Source organism: Macaca fascicularis, chromosome X (genome assembly GCF_037993035.2).
Source record: "Macaca fascicularis isolate 582-1 chromosome X, T2T-MFA8v1.1".
Taxonomy (NCBI): domain Eukaryota; kingdom Metazoa; phylum Chordata; class Mammalia; order Primates; family Cercopithecidae; genus Macaca; species Macaca fascicularis.
The window spans coordinates 138300180-138314637 of record NC_088395.1 but is presented as its reverse complement, the minus strand read 5'-3'; the positions used below and the strand labels follow the sequence as shown (position 1 = coordinate 138314637).

The 14458-nt window shown below is 35.5% G+C and overlaps 1 protein-coding gene across 1 annotated transcript in view; it reads right to left on the bottom strand.

Annotated features, from left to right (window-relative positions):
* STK26 (serine/threonine kinase 26) overlaps positions 1-14458 on the bottom strand; it is a 52627-nt gene that overhangs the window by 19877 nt on the left and 18292 nt on the right. Inside the window, exon 3 of the mRNA XM_045384419.2 lies at positions 1684-1914. Within this exon, the coding sequence (XP_045240354.1) occupies positions 1684-1914 (231 nt within the window). The remainder of the gene's footprint in view (positions 1-1683; positions 1915-14458) is intronic.

The following is a 14458-nucleotide window of genomic DNA, read 5'->3' as shown; positions in this document are numbered from 1 at the left end:
AGAAAAAGAGACTGGGGGGACCCTAGCAGTTCTCGCCACCAAAGACCTCAAACAGCCCTCACCACTGTTGTAGACACCCAAGGTATTGACCACTGGGGATCCCTGCAATCTTTGTCAACACTAATCTCAAATGACAAAGCTGCACAGGGACTATGCTCCTATGCCCTCATTGGAGCCAGAACCACTGCAACCCACCCAGCCATTGCTCTCACACCGTCCTACAGAGGAAAGTCTTTTCACATTGAAACCTGTAATGTCTGGAAGAGGCGATTGCTCTACCAACTGCAGAGACGTCAACAAAAGGCAATAATAAACATGAAAAACCAAGGAGACATCTCATCACCAAAAGAACACAATAGTTTCCCAGTAGTTGACTCCAAATAAATGGAGATTTATACACTGCCTGACAAATAATTTAAAATAATTGTATCAAGGAAGCTCAGCAACCTTTAAGAAAATACAAAGAAACAAGTGAAATCAGGAAAACAATAAAAGAACAAAATGATAAATTTAACAAGGAGATTAAATCATTTTAAAAACTCAGAAATTTTAGAGCTGAAAAATACAATGAATGAAATGACACAATACAATAAAGTGTCAATAGCAGAACTAATCAAACAGAAGAAAGAATCTGTAAACTTGAAGACAGGTTATTTGGTAAAGGTATAGATGGATATTCGAAGTTTTATTTGGTCAGCAGAGCATAAAATGATAGCATTAATTTTTACGCAGGTCAACAGCTTAATTAGTTATAGATACACTCTTTTTGGCCTATAGATCAACCAGTAACAACAAACACTTCCCTCCTTTTAAACCCTGAATGGCAAAGATCTAGTACAGTCTTCATTTGAAAAACTGCAATACAAGGATAAACAGTTTTAATTTAAAAATGATTCAAACTGCAAACTAAGCTAGAATTCGTGGAGGCTTTTTTTTTTTTTCAGCTATTTATTGTTCACATTTCAACAGACACAAATCCTGACTTCTAACTATGGAACCCAAGAACCACTGGGTTTTACCAACCAGTTTTCTGCTATGTAGTAACATCTCCATCTGCTGGAACTTTAGGTATCTGCTAATCCCATGATCCTGGAACCAGTAAAAATCCAACTTTTATTTGGAGGCAGAGGCAGATGTTATTCCACTTAATTCCATTTTAACAAATATTTATCACGTGCTTAAGATGTGCCATACCCTGTGCCAAGGGATGTAAGTACCAGAACTGATTAAGCTAAACTACCTGCTATGAAGGAGTTCACAACCTGGTGGGGGAGACAAATGTGTAAATAACTACCACAACTCAATGAAATAAATGACATACTTACATGTTCCATCAATTCTGAGGTTGAGACAGTCAAGACCATTGAGAATAGTGTCTGGAAATGCAGGGGGATAGCTCTTTCCTGACAAAGGATATGTCTCCAGGACCAGCTGCATTTCTGCTCCTCCGTCAAACCAAAAGTTCAGGTGTAGAAAAGGGGTGCAGCTGAGTACTGGGATGCATTCAGGATACAGCTGCTAAATCTAACAACGGTTTATTTGGCACTATAAATGGAGCTGGATTCTGCCTGGAGGCCATAGACTGCCAAATCCTAATTTAAGACATTGCCTTTCAAAAAAATAGAATTAAAAAACTTCTAATGAAAATACCTTATGACTTAAATAATACAGCACACACATTACCTTTAAATATGACCCATAGTATTTTGTCACATATGAGCTGTCACATTGACTCAAGACAGTTATTTCTTGCTGAATGTCTTCTATTTCATCTTCGGCTTCCTCAAGGTCTATGATTTTAATAGCAACGACTTGCTGGGTACGGTTATCAATTCCTTTGAAAACTTCCCCAAATGAGCCTTTCCCAATGCGCTCTAATTTTGTGAACAGCTCTTCTGGATCAGCTATGTTATTCTAAAGGGAGTGGGGAGAGAGAAAAAGAAAGAACACAAACGTTTTGAATCAGATTTTTTTAATGAAGGAAACTAAATCACATAAGACAATAACAAATTTTTGTAAAAGCATACAAACTTCTTTGACTCCCCATATGTGCTTTGTTAGAACAACTGTAATCCCAAACAGGCAGCTAGTCCATATTCTAGCGAAACACACACACTAACTGAGCTTAGCTGATCCTGCTACCACAAACATTCTCACACAGCAAATACAATCGGTGCATGCCAAAACATCAGGCACTTTTTGGAATAAAGCTGCTGATTATACACAGTTTACACATTAATGCAAATGTAGCAATAGTGGGAGAATATCTAACCTAAGCTAAGGTGAACTGTTTTAAGTTTCTAACATTCTGCCAATATTACCTTTTAACTCTCCTCTCTCTCCAACTCGCATATCCCAATCATCTTAGCTCTACTTCCAAACCGCCATCTAAATAATACAGACCGCAAAAGACTCCAGGCTTTACAGGTCTTTATTTTTCTTTAGTTGGAATCTTATCTATGTGAAATGTTATCATCAATAGTTGAACTAAGATTCTATACCTTTGTACTAATTGCTAGTAATCATGAGAAAATGGTAATACATTGAACTTTCACAACTCATCTCACAGTGAAGATCCAGAATAATTTAACACTTCAATAAAATCTGGAATAAGCGTAGGCTTTTAAGGTTAACAAATGTATAGGCATGACTTAGATTTATAAATTCACTGTTGTTTCCTGATTCAGAAATATTCTGTATCTTATAATATACAATTTTGAATTAAAATTTTACCCCAAGACAAACTTTATATACTTATACTTACTTAAACTCATATTGCTGGAAATATACTGCTGATCAAGTAGAAACTCAAGATGGCCAACCCTGCCAAAAGCACATTAAGTGCTTTATTAATCAAAAACTTTGAGTTTCTTCAAAATATAGGAGGATTCTATCAAGTTCTGGTGAGCTATCTGTGTCTAATTTGTCAACTGTACATAGAATATCTGTTCATTTACTACAATTTTACCTAGTTTCATTTCATCGTCAATTTCAGAAGACTATTAGGGAGTCAGCGTGTCCCTTTTATCTTCCTTATTAGACAAAGAGGCCACTGAAAATATTGTTTTTCTCTTATCAAGTTCTTTGCACCATGATCACCAAATGGACACACTACTACTCCAGTAAACCACTACCTTTTGAGGTAACTCCAAGACCCATGACTGCTTTTAAAGAATTTCACCAAGTTCTCTTTTTACACAGCCTAAAATACAGTTTGTACATGACCTGTTTACCTTATAAGCTTTCCCATTCTTTCTGATTGGATGTTTTTCCATTTCTAAAAGTTGTACTTTCCATATAGAAGTCTCTGAAACTGCAAGCTACTTGTGTATCCCCACCCACCTCCAGTACCCACATGGAACAAACACATCTTGAGCTTTCCATACGGGCTTTTAAAAATAGTTTAGGCTTCCAGTAGGTTGCAAATGCATTTTTAATGCTCATATTTTGTTATAATACCTTCTCAAAAACTTGAGTGCCATCATTATTGATTTCCTTGGTGTCCTCTTTTACCAAGACCTTGTATTTCATTGTGACTACTAATACATAGTGGCTAACCCACAGTTACCTCTTCCTACTTTTGGTGATGGTTCTTGGTTTTGTAATACCTTGTGGAAAAAATACTTACTACATAGTTTGGTGATGGGTTCACTCCTTATAAATTCCTTTGGAAAAAAAGTATTTCCGTTTTCCTGACACAGTTATAAAACAATTCTAAAATTTGGAAATGTATCATTTATTTGAAGACACATAGGATATATCTTCTGATAAGACACTCTGGGAAGTGTATGTATTCATTAACTTTAAACAAGAATCTTCTGTTGTTAAGGAACAAAAATGAAATCTTCATCTTCCTAATTAGTGTTTTAAAAGGATTTGATTGAAACAGTCAACTTGAGGGAGGATACGGCTGTTCCTTGCTTCCTACAATAAATGGGTTCTTGCAAATATGTAAATCAAAAAATTTAAAACCAGATCACATTTTGCATTTTAAAGAAGCACTGAAGTAAACCCTAATCCATGGATATAGTTTAAGATTTTAAATTGAGGAATAGCAAGTTAGACACAGAAAAAGAGAAAGATCCATCATTTACACAATGTTTGCACTTCCTACTCTTTTATTTTGGGTCTAACACTGCTCCTACAAAACACCAACTTTCAGAGTGGAGGGAATCATGAAAACAAGATTTCACTAATATAACCTCACTTCCCTAGCTAGCTAAGGGATAGAGACCCCTGCCACATTTACTAATCGTGAACCCCTGATAGATAATACAAAAGTTATAATTCCCCCTTCATCATTTTAAACTAAAGTATCCTAAGTCTTTGTTAAGACAGGTTTCCTTCCTGTTTTTAGCACAAGGGCAAAGATCAAGTAAATAAATAGCAAACATCCCAAGGAATGCAATTAAAAGCCACTTAAATAAAGAATCTAGTTTGCCTAATCATTCCCATCATTCTTTGGAACCTCTGAGAAAAGTCAGCTCCCAAATCAAATATTCGTTTAAGATTACTGAAATTCCAACCCAAATGCCCATCAATGACAGACTGGATAAAGAAAACGTGGCACATATACACCATGGAATACTATGCAGCTATAAAAAAGGATGAGTTCATGTCCTTTTCAGGGACATGGATGAAACTGGAAACCATCATTCTCAGCAAAGTAACACAAGAAGAGAAAACCAAATACTGCATGTTCTCACTCATAAGTGGGAGTTGAACAATGAGAACACATGGAAACAGGGAGGGGAACATCACACATCAGGGCCTGTCAGGGGGTAGGGGCTTGGGGAGGGATAGCATTAGCAGAAATACCTAATATAAATAACGAGTTGATGGGTGCAGCAAACCAACAGGCACATGTATACCTATGTAACAAACCTGCACGTTCTGCACATGTACCCCAGAACTTAAATATAATAATAAAAAACACTGAAATTTCTAAATATTCCTTACCTCTACTGCAAAAATCACAATGTATTACTCTATCTGCGTTTGTATTGCCTTCTCAAAGCTGCCCCCAAAAAAGAGCTCTATGTTCTGTAGTGTCAAATAGGAGGAACTGCTAAATTAACCTCATATTGACTTATTAATGGCAGACGACTTCCACATGCCATACCAAAACAGGGCTACAAAAACGAAAACCTCACAGATACACCTCCTCAGGACAATCAGATTACTCCTTGGCCCTGTTTTACCTGTTATTTAACTTGAATTTGCACTCTTCAGCTTTAAGTACACTGTTAGAAATTTAAGTCTTATTCAGAAGGTATCATTACCACTAAAACAACAATAACAACAACAACTATTTAGTATGGAAATACTCTGAAGAAAGTCCAGAAGGAAACAATGTTAAGTGAACATCTTGTTTGTCTTCTGTGTAAAGTCAGGAGCAGATAGAAGGCTTCTTGGATACTTAAACCACAGAAACAGAGAGCTGAAAGAACTCTTACAAGTTCTCTAAGTGCTCTCTGATCCTGGCTATACATTAGAACTGCTTATATCACTTTTAAAATGTGGATACTTAGGCCTTACCCCAAAACTACTGATTCAGCCTATCTAAGATTGGGGCCTTGCAAGCAATACTTCTGAAAAAGCATCCCATATGATTCCTGTGTAGTCATTTGAATATTAGTCTTGACATCAGCACTTGAGAACCACTAAGCAGATGGATGTGAAATTTGTATCCGTGATTACAGGGAACCAATTATCCTTATTTTTCCCAGGCAAGCATATGGGTCTCATTTAATTTTGTACACTAAAAGTAGACAACTTGGAGATTAAAGTAAAACCAAGAGGACTTTGGCATTTACTATACATACCTATATTTTTAAAAATGAAGTCTGCAACACTTCTTCTAAGGACATGTCTCTAAAATTAGCACTGGTGACCCTTGAACAACATGGGTTTGAACTGTACAGGTTCACTTACACACGAATTTTTTTCAACCAAACACAGATCAAAGATACAATATTTCCTGAATGTGAAACCCATGTATAGGGAAGGCTGACTTTTCATATATGTGAGTTCTGCAGGGTCGACTGCATGACTTGAGTATGCACCAATTTGGTATACACAGAGAAGAAGGTATCCTGGAACCCCGAGGGATGACTCAAGATTAGAAACACAATGTTTGTCAAAACACAAGCAATATATCCCATACTCTTTGTGCACATATTATTAAACATTGTTTACACCCAATATAGTCTATGTATCATCGATAGGGCCTATAATAGGTTAAGATGTGATTGATGACACAGTTTTGAGGATAACAGCCAACACTGATGAAGGATAAAAGTTTAGATCTAGTTAGTAGAAAATGGGTCAACTTGTGGAGGGGGGCATTAGGAATTGGTGGCCAGGAGAAACAAGAAAATTGAAGACAGATTCAGAATGAGTCTTGGAGTTCTCACAGAATGGGGACCTGGAGAGCAAAATGTGAGAAAGAATCAAGGTAAAAAAACTAGTTCTTTGAATTTGAGCAAGCTAACTAAGACCCCCAGTAAGACTCTGGGACTGAGAGTAAAAACATAATAGATGTAAGGAAGAGGAGGCAGATTTCTCACAGGATTTGACCTGGAAGGGTTCAACTCAGGTGTCCTAAAAGAACCTTCCAGAACTAAGAACCAAGTTGAGTAAGGTTGAATTGTTTTGCACTTGCCTTCCTACCTTAATAAAGCCCATACTATGAATGCTCTAGCTATAAAATAACTTTTTGCATTTCACAAAGACTGGCCCGTGTGTAGGCCTATCAGTGACTCATTGATGAGGAGGAGTGTTACAGGAAATAATGAGCAAATAATGTGCTAATGATATCAAGGCTTAAAAGAAGATTTCTTACTTCCTTGAAATCCTCAAGTGGGAACACCAGGAGTGACTTGAAGTGAATACAAAGTGCCCTGACAATCACAGAGAGCAACTAAAAACTTCAGCCTAACAATGTACTAAACTAGAGATACACCTAGTTAGCTACCTGTTTAAATTTATCAAATCAGTTCTCCCAGGCTAGAGATGAAATGCTTTTCTGTATTACTTCCATGTACATACAGTTTCCTGTCATCTAAGAAGCAGAATGCATACAAATAAAAGTCATTCTCTAGTTGGTTTATGAGTCTCAAATTAAATTACTATTCTACTATGATCGTCTGTGTTAAGATTTTTCACTTGCCCTTATGAACATTGCCTAAAATGTTTGCTGAGTGTTTCCTAATCAACATATCATTCTTTTTTTAAAAAAAAAAAAAAAAAAAAAAAAAAAGGAGATTTAGGCCAGGTGCAGTGGCTCATGCCTATAATCCCAGCACTTCCGGAGGCTGAGACAGGTGGATCGTTTGAGCCTAGTTGAGTCCGAGACAAGCCTGGGCAACATGGTGAAACCCTGTCTCTACTAAAAAAGAAATACAAAAAATTAGCCAGGCGTGGTGGCACGTGCCTGTTGTCCCAGCTATTCAAGAGGCTGAGATGGGAGGACCACCTGAGCCTAGAAGCGCGAGGCTGCAGTGAACCATGATCGCACCACTGCACTCCAGCCTGGGCAACACAGTGAGAGCCTTTCTCAAAACAAAACAAAACAAAACAAAAACAAAACAAAACAAAAAACAAAGGAACAACAACAACAACAACAAAAACAAAAAACCCCAGAATTTTAAAGTCAACCAGCCATATAACTCTTACTAGTGCTGAGTTGGAGAAAACAGGACACTATCTTTTTTTAAGTGCCAGATATAATCCAAATACAATTGACTGCTCTCTCAATCACAGGCTTTTAGAAATGGAGGGAAATGTATATAGGTCATTCAATCCAACTCTTTATCATCACCATCAGCAACAAGCACTTATTGTATACCCGTTTTGTCCTAAGCTAGGATCACCAAATGGAAGCTATGTAATTTAAGGCCATTTACGTTAAAATGAAGGTAAGTCTTAGAGAAGTTAAGAAGAGATACAGAGTCTTGAGGTTAAAAGAATCAGATAATCTTTGAGATGAACAGGAACTTAGCAAACTTGTTGTCCAAAATCTATTTTTACAGGGAGGAAACTATACCCTGGAGAGGTTACAAATTGTTCAAAGATATAAGTAGTTAACTAGTAGCAAAGCTTAAATTTGAATGCAAATCTCCTGACTGTCATGTCTAAGGTTCCTTCACTACAGCTTGGATTTATTTGTAATTTAAACTATACCCCCTTTTGCTATAAAACCAAAATTATTTTCCATTATAAAGAGATCACACAATTGTCCAATGTCTACTCCGTACTATCCCAATGCTTAAAGAATTTGAAAAATTTAAACTTAAAAGAATTGGAAAAATTTTAAATAGGACTTTTCTATATTTCAACTGATATAATTTTTATTAATATTTTTAAATTGACAAAATTGTATGTATTTATCATATACAACAAGATGTTTTGAAATATACAGCATATACATTGTGAAATGACTAAATCTAGCTAATTAACATGCATTACATGCTATATTTCTTATCTTTGTGGTGAGAACACTTAACATCCACTCCATTAGCATTTTTCAATAATACAATGTTATTATTAATTATATCACCATGTTGTATAGTATATCTTCTGAACCTACTCCTCCTAACTAAAATTTTGTATCCTTTTACCAATCATTTGCAACAACATGGATGATCCTGCAAGACAGTATGCTAAGTGAAGTAAGCTAGGCACAGAAAGACAAATACTGCATTATCTCACTCACATGTGGAATCTAAAAAACTGACCTCATAGAACTAGAGTAGAATGGTAACCAGACTGTGGTGGTTGGGGGTTGGTGGGAAAGATGTTGCTGGAAATGATATAATTTTTTATAATTATTGAACCACTATGCAATTGATTGGCCCCCATATGTATGCACAACTACCAAATATTTCATATCACCATTTTAAAGAAAAATGATCCGTAAGTAATCTTGACTTTCTGGCGTTTCTCAGACTATTTTTTTTCCATGTCAATAACCAGATTGGAATGGGTTAGCCTCTAGAGTGTAGGAGATAAAGTAGTGATGCTATTCCATATCATGATTCCCATAGGATCCAATGTCAAGAAGCCAACAGCTCCAATTCCAGCTTTATCAGTGATTTGTTGTAGACTTCAGTAACCCTTAATACTAAGGTTTCCAGTTCTGTTCATTAAAAAACCCTCACAAATTGATGAAATTGTCCAGGAATATAAAACAACATTTAGCATCAACTGTTAATTTTGTGCTAGGTTTATGCAGGCCTAGAATTGTTCAAATGACCATGCATGCTCAGATTACTTCAATAATCAGAAGGATAAAATAAACTCCTGACAAAATTTTCTCAACCTTTGAAGAATGTGATGTTAGCAAAGTAATTTTTTACTTTGCACAACTTCAGGTTCATATTACAAGTTATCAGATAAAATTTTATGGAATTCTTAAGAGATCTCTATGATTTATATTTCTGAAGTAAAATACTTAGCTCCACTATATTTTGCATATGACAGAATAAGAACTAAGATAAAAATTAAGTATGTCTGTATATGTTTCAAATTAAACATGAAGAATTTGGCTTGAAGTTAAATTTCTTTATGCGGACAGTCATTTAAGTTTGTATTTCCATATTTATAAGGACTCAAAATATTTTAACTAAGTGTACAATGAAAATGGTATTAGCTTACCTATTTTTACAGTATACTCACATTTTTACATCTTTCTCAAAGTTTATTATAACTTGCCTTTGCAACATAAAGTTGCAGTCAAATTCCCAGATTTTACATGCATGAAATGAGATAAATGAAATGTAGTAGAATATGTCATTACATCAACCCTGGGCTTCCTTGTGGTCATCAGACAGCGTTTTATCAACTCACAGTTGACTCCTTATCTTTACCTACCCACTTAAAAGGCAGTTTTGAGATGAGTGAGGCAACAGCACTCCAACCCTGGTCTCAATGGTGAAGCATAAAGTCAAAGGTCTAACACAGTATTATTTCGTACTATTAAGGCAACTGTTTAAACTTTCGGCAATTTTGTGCATAGCAACAGGAAAAACGTGTTCATAAGGCAGAAATAAAATTAAATGTATAAGTACTTTTTCATCTTCTCTTTATTTTATTATTCTTATTTTTAAATGCATCTCATTAGCAAAAATACTTAGAATGGAGATATTTTAGTAAAGGATAATTTCATTTAAATTATTACAAAAGATTTTGACATAGCGTATGAATAACATAGCAGTTTGAGGAGTTTCTCCTGATTAATAATTTTGAGTCTACTTCCTCTTTAAGAACAAAAGAATAATTGATAATATTCCTTCATCTTAATTCCTCCTACTCAATAGAGGATAGGAGAAGAGCTTCCTCTGCCTCCTAACTTGCATTCCTCTTTTTACCCGAGCTCAGATCAGAGGAAAAGAACAAGGAAGCAAGCAGGATACATTCTGGGATGCGAAGAATGCTGTTCTTTACATGTTTATAAGACAGTTCATTTTACAATGGGGTAAAGAAGAATGAGACATTTCTTTGATTCTATTGTCACTTAACCACATATCACGTTTTTCCAAAGAAAAATGAAATATAGAAAGAGAATAAATTTAATAACTTTCCTTATCTTAAAAATCCTCAAGCAAGAACCAAAGTAATAATAGGCAGCACTTTCATTAGCTCCATTTCCCAAATATGTAGGTCTTTACATTCCTGTTATTTTAATTAAAAGAAGAAACGTCAGATTATTTTGTTCAACCAGGTAAATCACCTTTGGATATACGCCCTTTTAAGTGAAAAGAAATAACTAATTTTTTTTTTTTAACTAACTCTCTGGGATCTGAAGTTCCCTTAAACCTTTAATTATATCCGTGGGTAAAGGGAAGGAAACATCCTGCAAACAATCACATTCTTCTCTCAATAAACCAAAAGTCAAGGCTATCATCACAATAAATGCTGGATGCAAATTCCATTGCATCATTTAGCTAATTCCTCTCTGACCTTACAGCCATTCCAAAGGAAAAAGGAGGTCTGGTTTCTTATAAGTACTACAGAGATAAAGAGAGCAGAGAGGTCAGGAAAAAATTGACTTAATTTCACTTATCTTGAAAATTACAAGAAATCAGTGATTTAATGTCGATTTCACCATCTGTATGAGGGAGAGAGGTGGATTCAATCTTTAAATTCCTTACTGCTCTGAAGCTGTGTGAAACTGTGAAGTATTAGAAGCCAAGTCCCTTTGTTCTCCTTCCTTAATCACTAGCAATCACCAACCCTAGTTTTGAAACAAGGTAATGGATTCATTGGTATTGGCCGTGTGGCCAAGCCTATAACAGCACACAATAGCTCAAATGAAAATTATATACCACTCCATTGTTCCAGTAAGAAATTCAAAATCACTAGTAGACCGTATTCAAGCCCCAACACTCTAATACTGTAATGAAGTTGGCCTAGACACCAAGAATAGATAAAGAGCAGCAGAATGAGTCATTGTCCAGACTGATTTCTCATCTTTCACACTGGCCATGTCCCATTATATACACATGACTGTCCCGGAGGAAATCAAGGGGTTCACACAGCTCATACAGGACCTAAATAAGGACCTAATAAGTTCAGCTCATACAGGAACTAAAGTTCTATTTGTCTTTCTCTCCTTTAGGTGTGAAGTAAATTCACTCAGAACATAAAGTAGTACTCAGAAAGTAACATATATATACACACATATATATATGTTTCTCTATATAGATCTATATACATGTTTCTCTGTATATATAGATATATATCTATAGATCTCTCTCTCTATATATATATGTAGATCTCTGTGTATGTGTGTGTGTGTGTGTGTATAAAGAGAATTTGAACATCCAGTGAAACTAAGTGTCCAAAGGGAAATTTCCAGGGATATCTTAACATATTTCAGGCCCAATGCTTCAGTAGGTAATACCTTAGACATACAAACTTAAATACAGTGATCCATTAGGAAATGACTCTATTTTTAAATTTTTGAGCCTTTGACTCATGCCATTTTCTCAGTCTACAATACCTTGCTTCTCCTTCTCCATCTCTGAAAATTGCAGCATCTTTAATTAAAAACAAAACAAGCCTTCTCATCCCCCTAGGGGAACCTGATTAACCAATCCATTGCTTCATCTTCTGCCCTCCCACAGGCCTTTACTTGTGCCTCCATTGGAGCACACATTTTATTATGTTTGCATTCTCTTTCATTGCCATGACTTTCTATTTTCAATAGTAGGTTTATTAAGGATAGGGCTCTGCCTTACTCAGTGGCAGCTATCCTCACAGTATCCAGTATGGCCCTTTATAGACCATGGCCGTTGGATGATTGCAGGGTATTTACCTGGGGGCCCTCCTAAAATGAAATCTTTGGTGTGTGATTGTCTTTTCATTTGCAACTTGACTTCTGACTTTTGGCCAAAGGGAGATTATATTCAATAAACTGACAGATGTTAACATAGGTGTGAAATTTTAAGTCAATCCCTATTTTCATGTGATTAACATAATAAAAACTTTGCGAAATCACAACTTTGAGATTTTTTTTTTTCAACTGGAGAGAGTTCTTTGGGTTGCAAAACAGCAATTCTCGAAAGAATATGGAGCTATACTCAAAGAGGAGTTGGTAGTAGCCACACACACAAGGATGCATATCAGTGGTATATAAAAATCTGATTCTAGAAGCACATCTGCAATCACTATTAACCAGAACCACATGACTACTGTATGTCCTGGAGCATCCAGGATGATTTCATACTCTAATGCAAAGATTAGAGGCCTTGAAGAGCCACAGTTTGCATACCACTCTGCTGTAAATTTCTTTTCATTTCATTGTGCTAAATACATATAGAAATACACATAGAAATACACAATTCAACCAGGCGTCAGGTTTAACCATGAGCATTAATGTTAAAATTACAGGAATTATTACTGACTAAACAGGACATTACACAAATATGGCCTGGGATTGATAACAAGACCTAACTATAAAATATTCATTTGGAAAGGGGGAAAAGGCCATACAATGAAAGAAAGACAAAGACTCTCTTAATATATAAATGATAAAACAGGTATCCTAATTTATTCAGGCCATTATTTAATCAAACCCACACAGGGCACTTGGAAGTGACAGATGCTGAGAGCCTCATTTTATGCTATCCATATTAGAGGGAAAATAAAAGGATGTCATTCTAGTACTTTCAGAAATAAATGCCTTTGGTTAGAATCTAAGGCAGCAGCCCCTTATAGCAAATATCGAACTATCATGGGTAATGTTATGGTGAATCTTTAGCACACTTATTAAAATGCATTGGATTAAAACAAAATTGATTTGCTCACTGCCTATCTTTCTTCTAGATGTGGAACTCCAATTAAAATCAATAGGTTTGAAGCTTGTAAGCACAGCACTAAATTATTAACACCATGAGTTCTTTTAGAAAATTAACACTGATTGAAAAAGTGGAATTTTACATAGACTTACCTTTTCATTCTTAATGAGAAAGTGGCTGCAGAATAATTTCCCTCCAACATTTTCCTCCTTAATCAAATCTATATTCTGAACAAATTTAATCAAATAGTATTTATTAAGAGTTATCCAATGGAATCATAGGACTAGGGAAAATTATCTCTTGGGTCCTGCTGGCTTTAACATTTTATGATCAAAAGAAAATGATATTGATGGCATGATGGCATCAATAGCAAATGATTTTAATCTTGGCAAAAAGAGAGGAAGTTATTGAACAAAAGAATGGTCTCTAGTCTTTCAATAACCACCTTTTCATTTTCCCAAAGTGAAAAATATCATCAAAGTCTGTGTTTATGTGTGTGTATATGTGTGCAGGGCTAAACAAATGTTTATTGTTAGTTTTTATTACTCTAATTCTTTAAAAGATTTGGAACAATGCATTAATAAATAAGAATACACTTAAAAACCAAGTAAAATGGTATGGGTGTGTGTATGTGTGAAATAGTTGTACCTGAAAGCCTAAGAAGAACTACTACAAATGAACAGAAAAGCTCCGTACTATGCACCATGATACAGTCAATATATATGAGACAGTAGCTTGCATTAACAATACAGGGCTGAGATTTCAGCAGTCTCACTGACAATTTTATTATTGCTGCTCCCTTTCCTTTGCATGGGGAATACCACTCATTTTGGGGAAAAAGCACTAAATATTGTCATATTTTCACTTTCCCAAATAATTCCAGTTCAGAAGACTCTTCTACTTTTTGTTGTGAGTTAATCTCCTCTTGAAGGTCCCCACATTTTCTTTAAGATTTCTGAAACCTATCTCCATCCTACTCCATTGTCCCCATTGTCAATAGCACTTGTAAATATCTTAATCCCAATCTCTAGAGGTACAAATTCACCCATTTTTACACCCATTGATCTGTGCTGACATTGCTGAAATTACCAAAGCACAAATTAAATGTTTGACAAATCAAATGTTCAAATAGAGGAGAAAATGCTACTGAAATTATG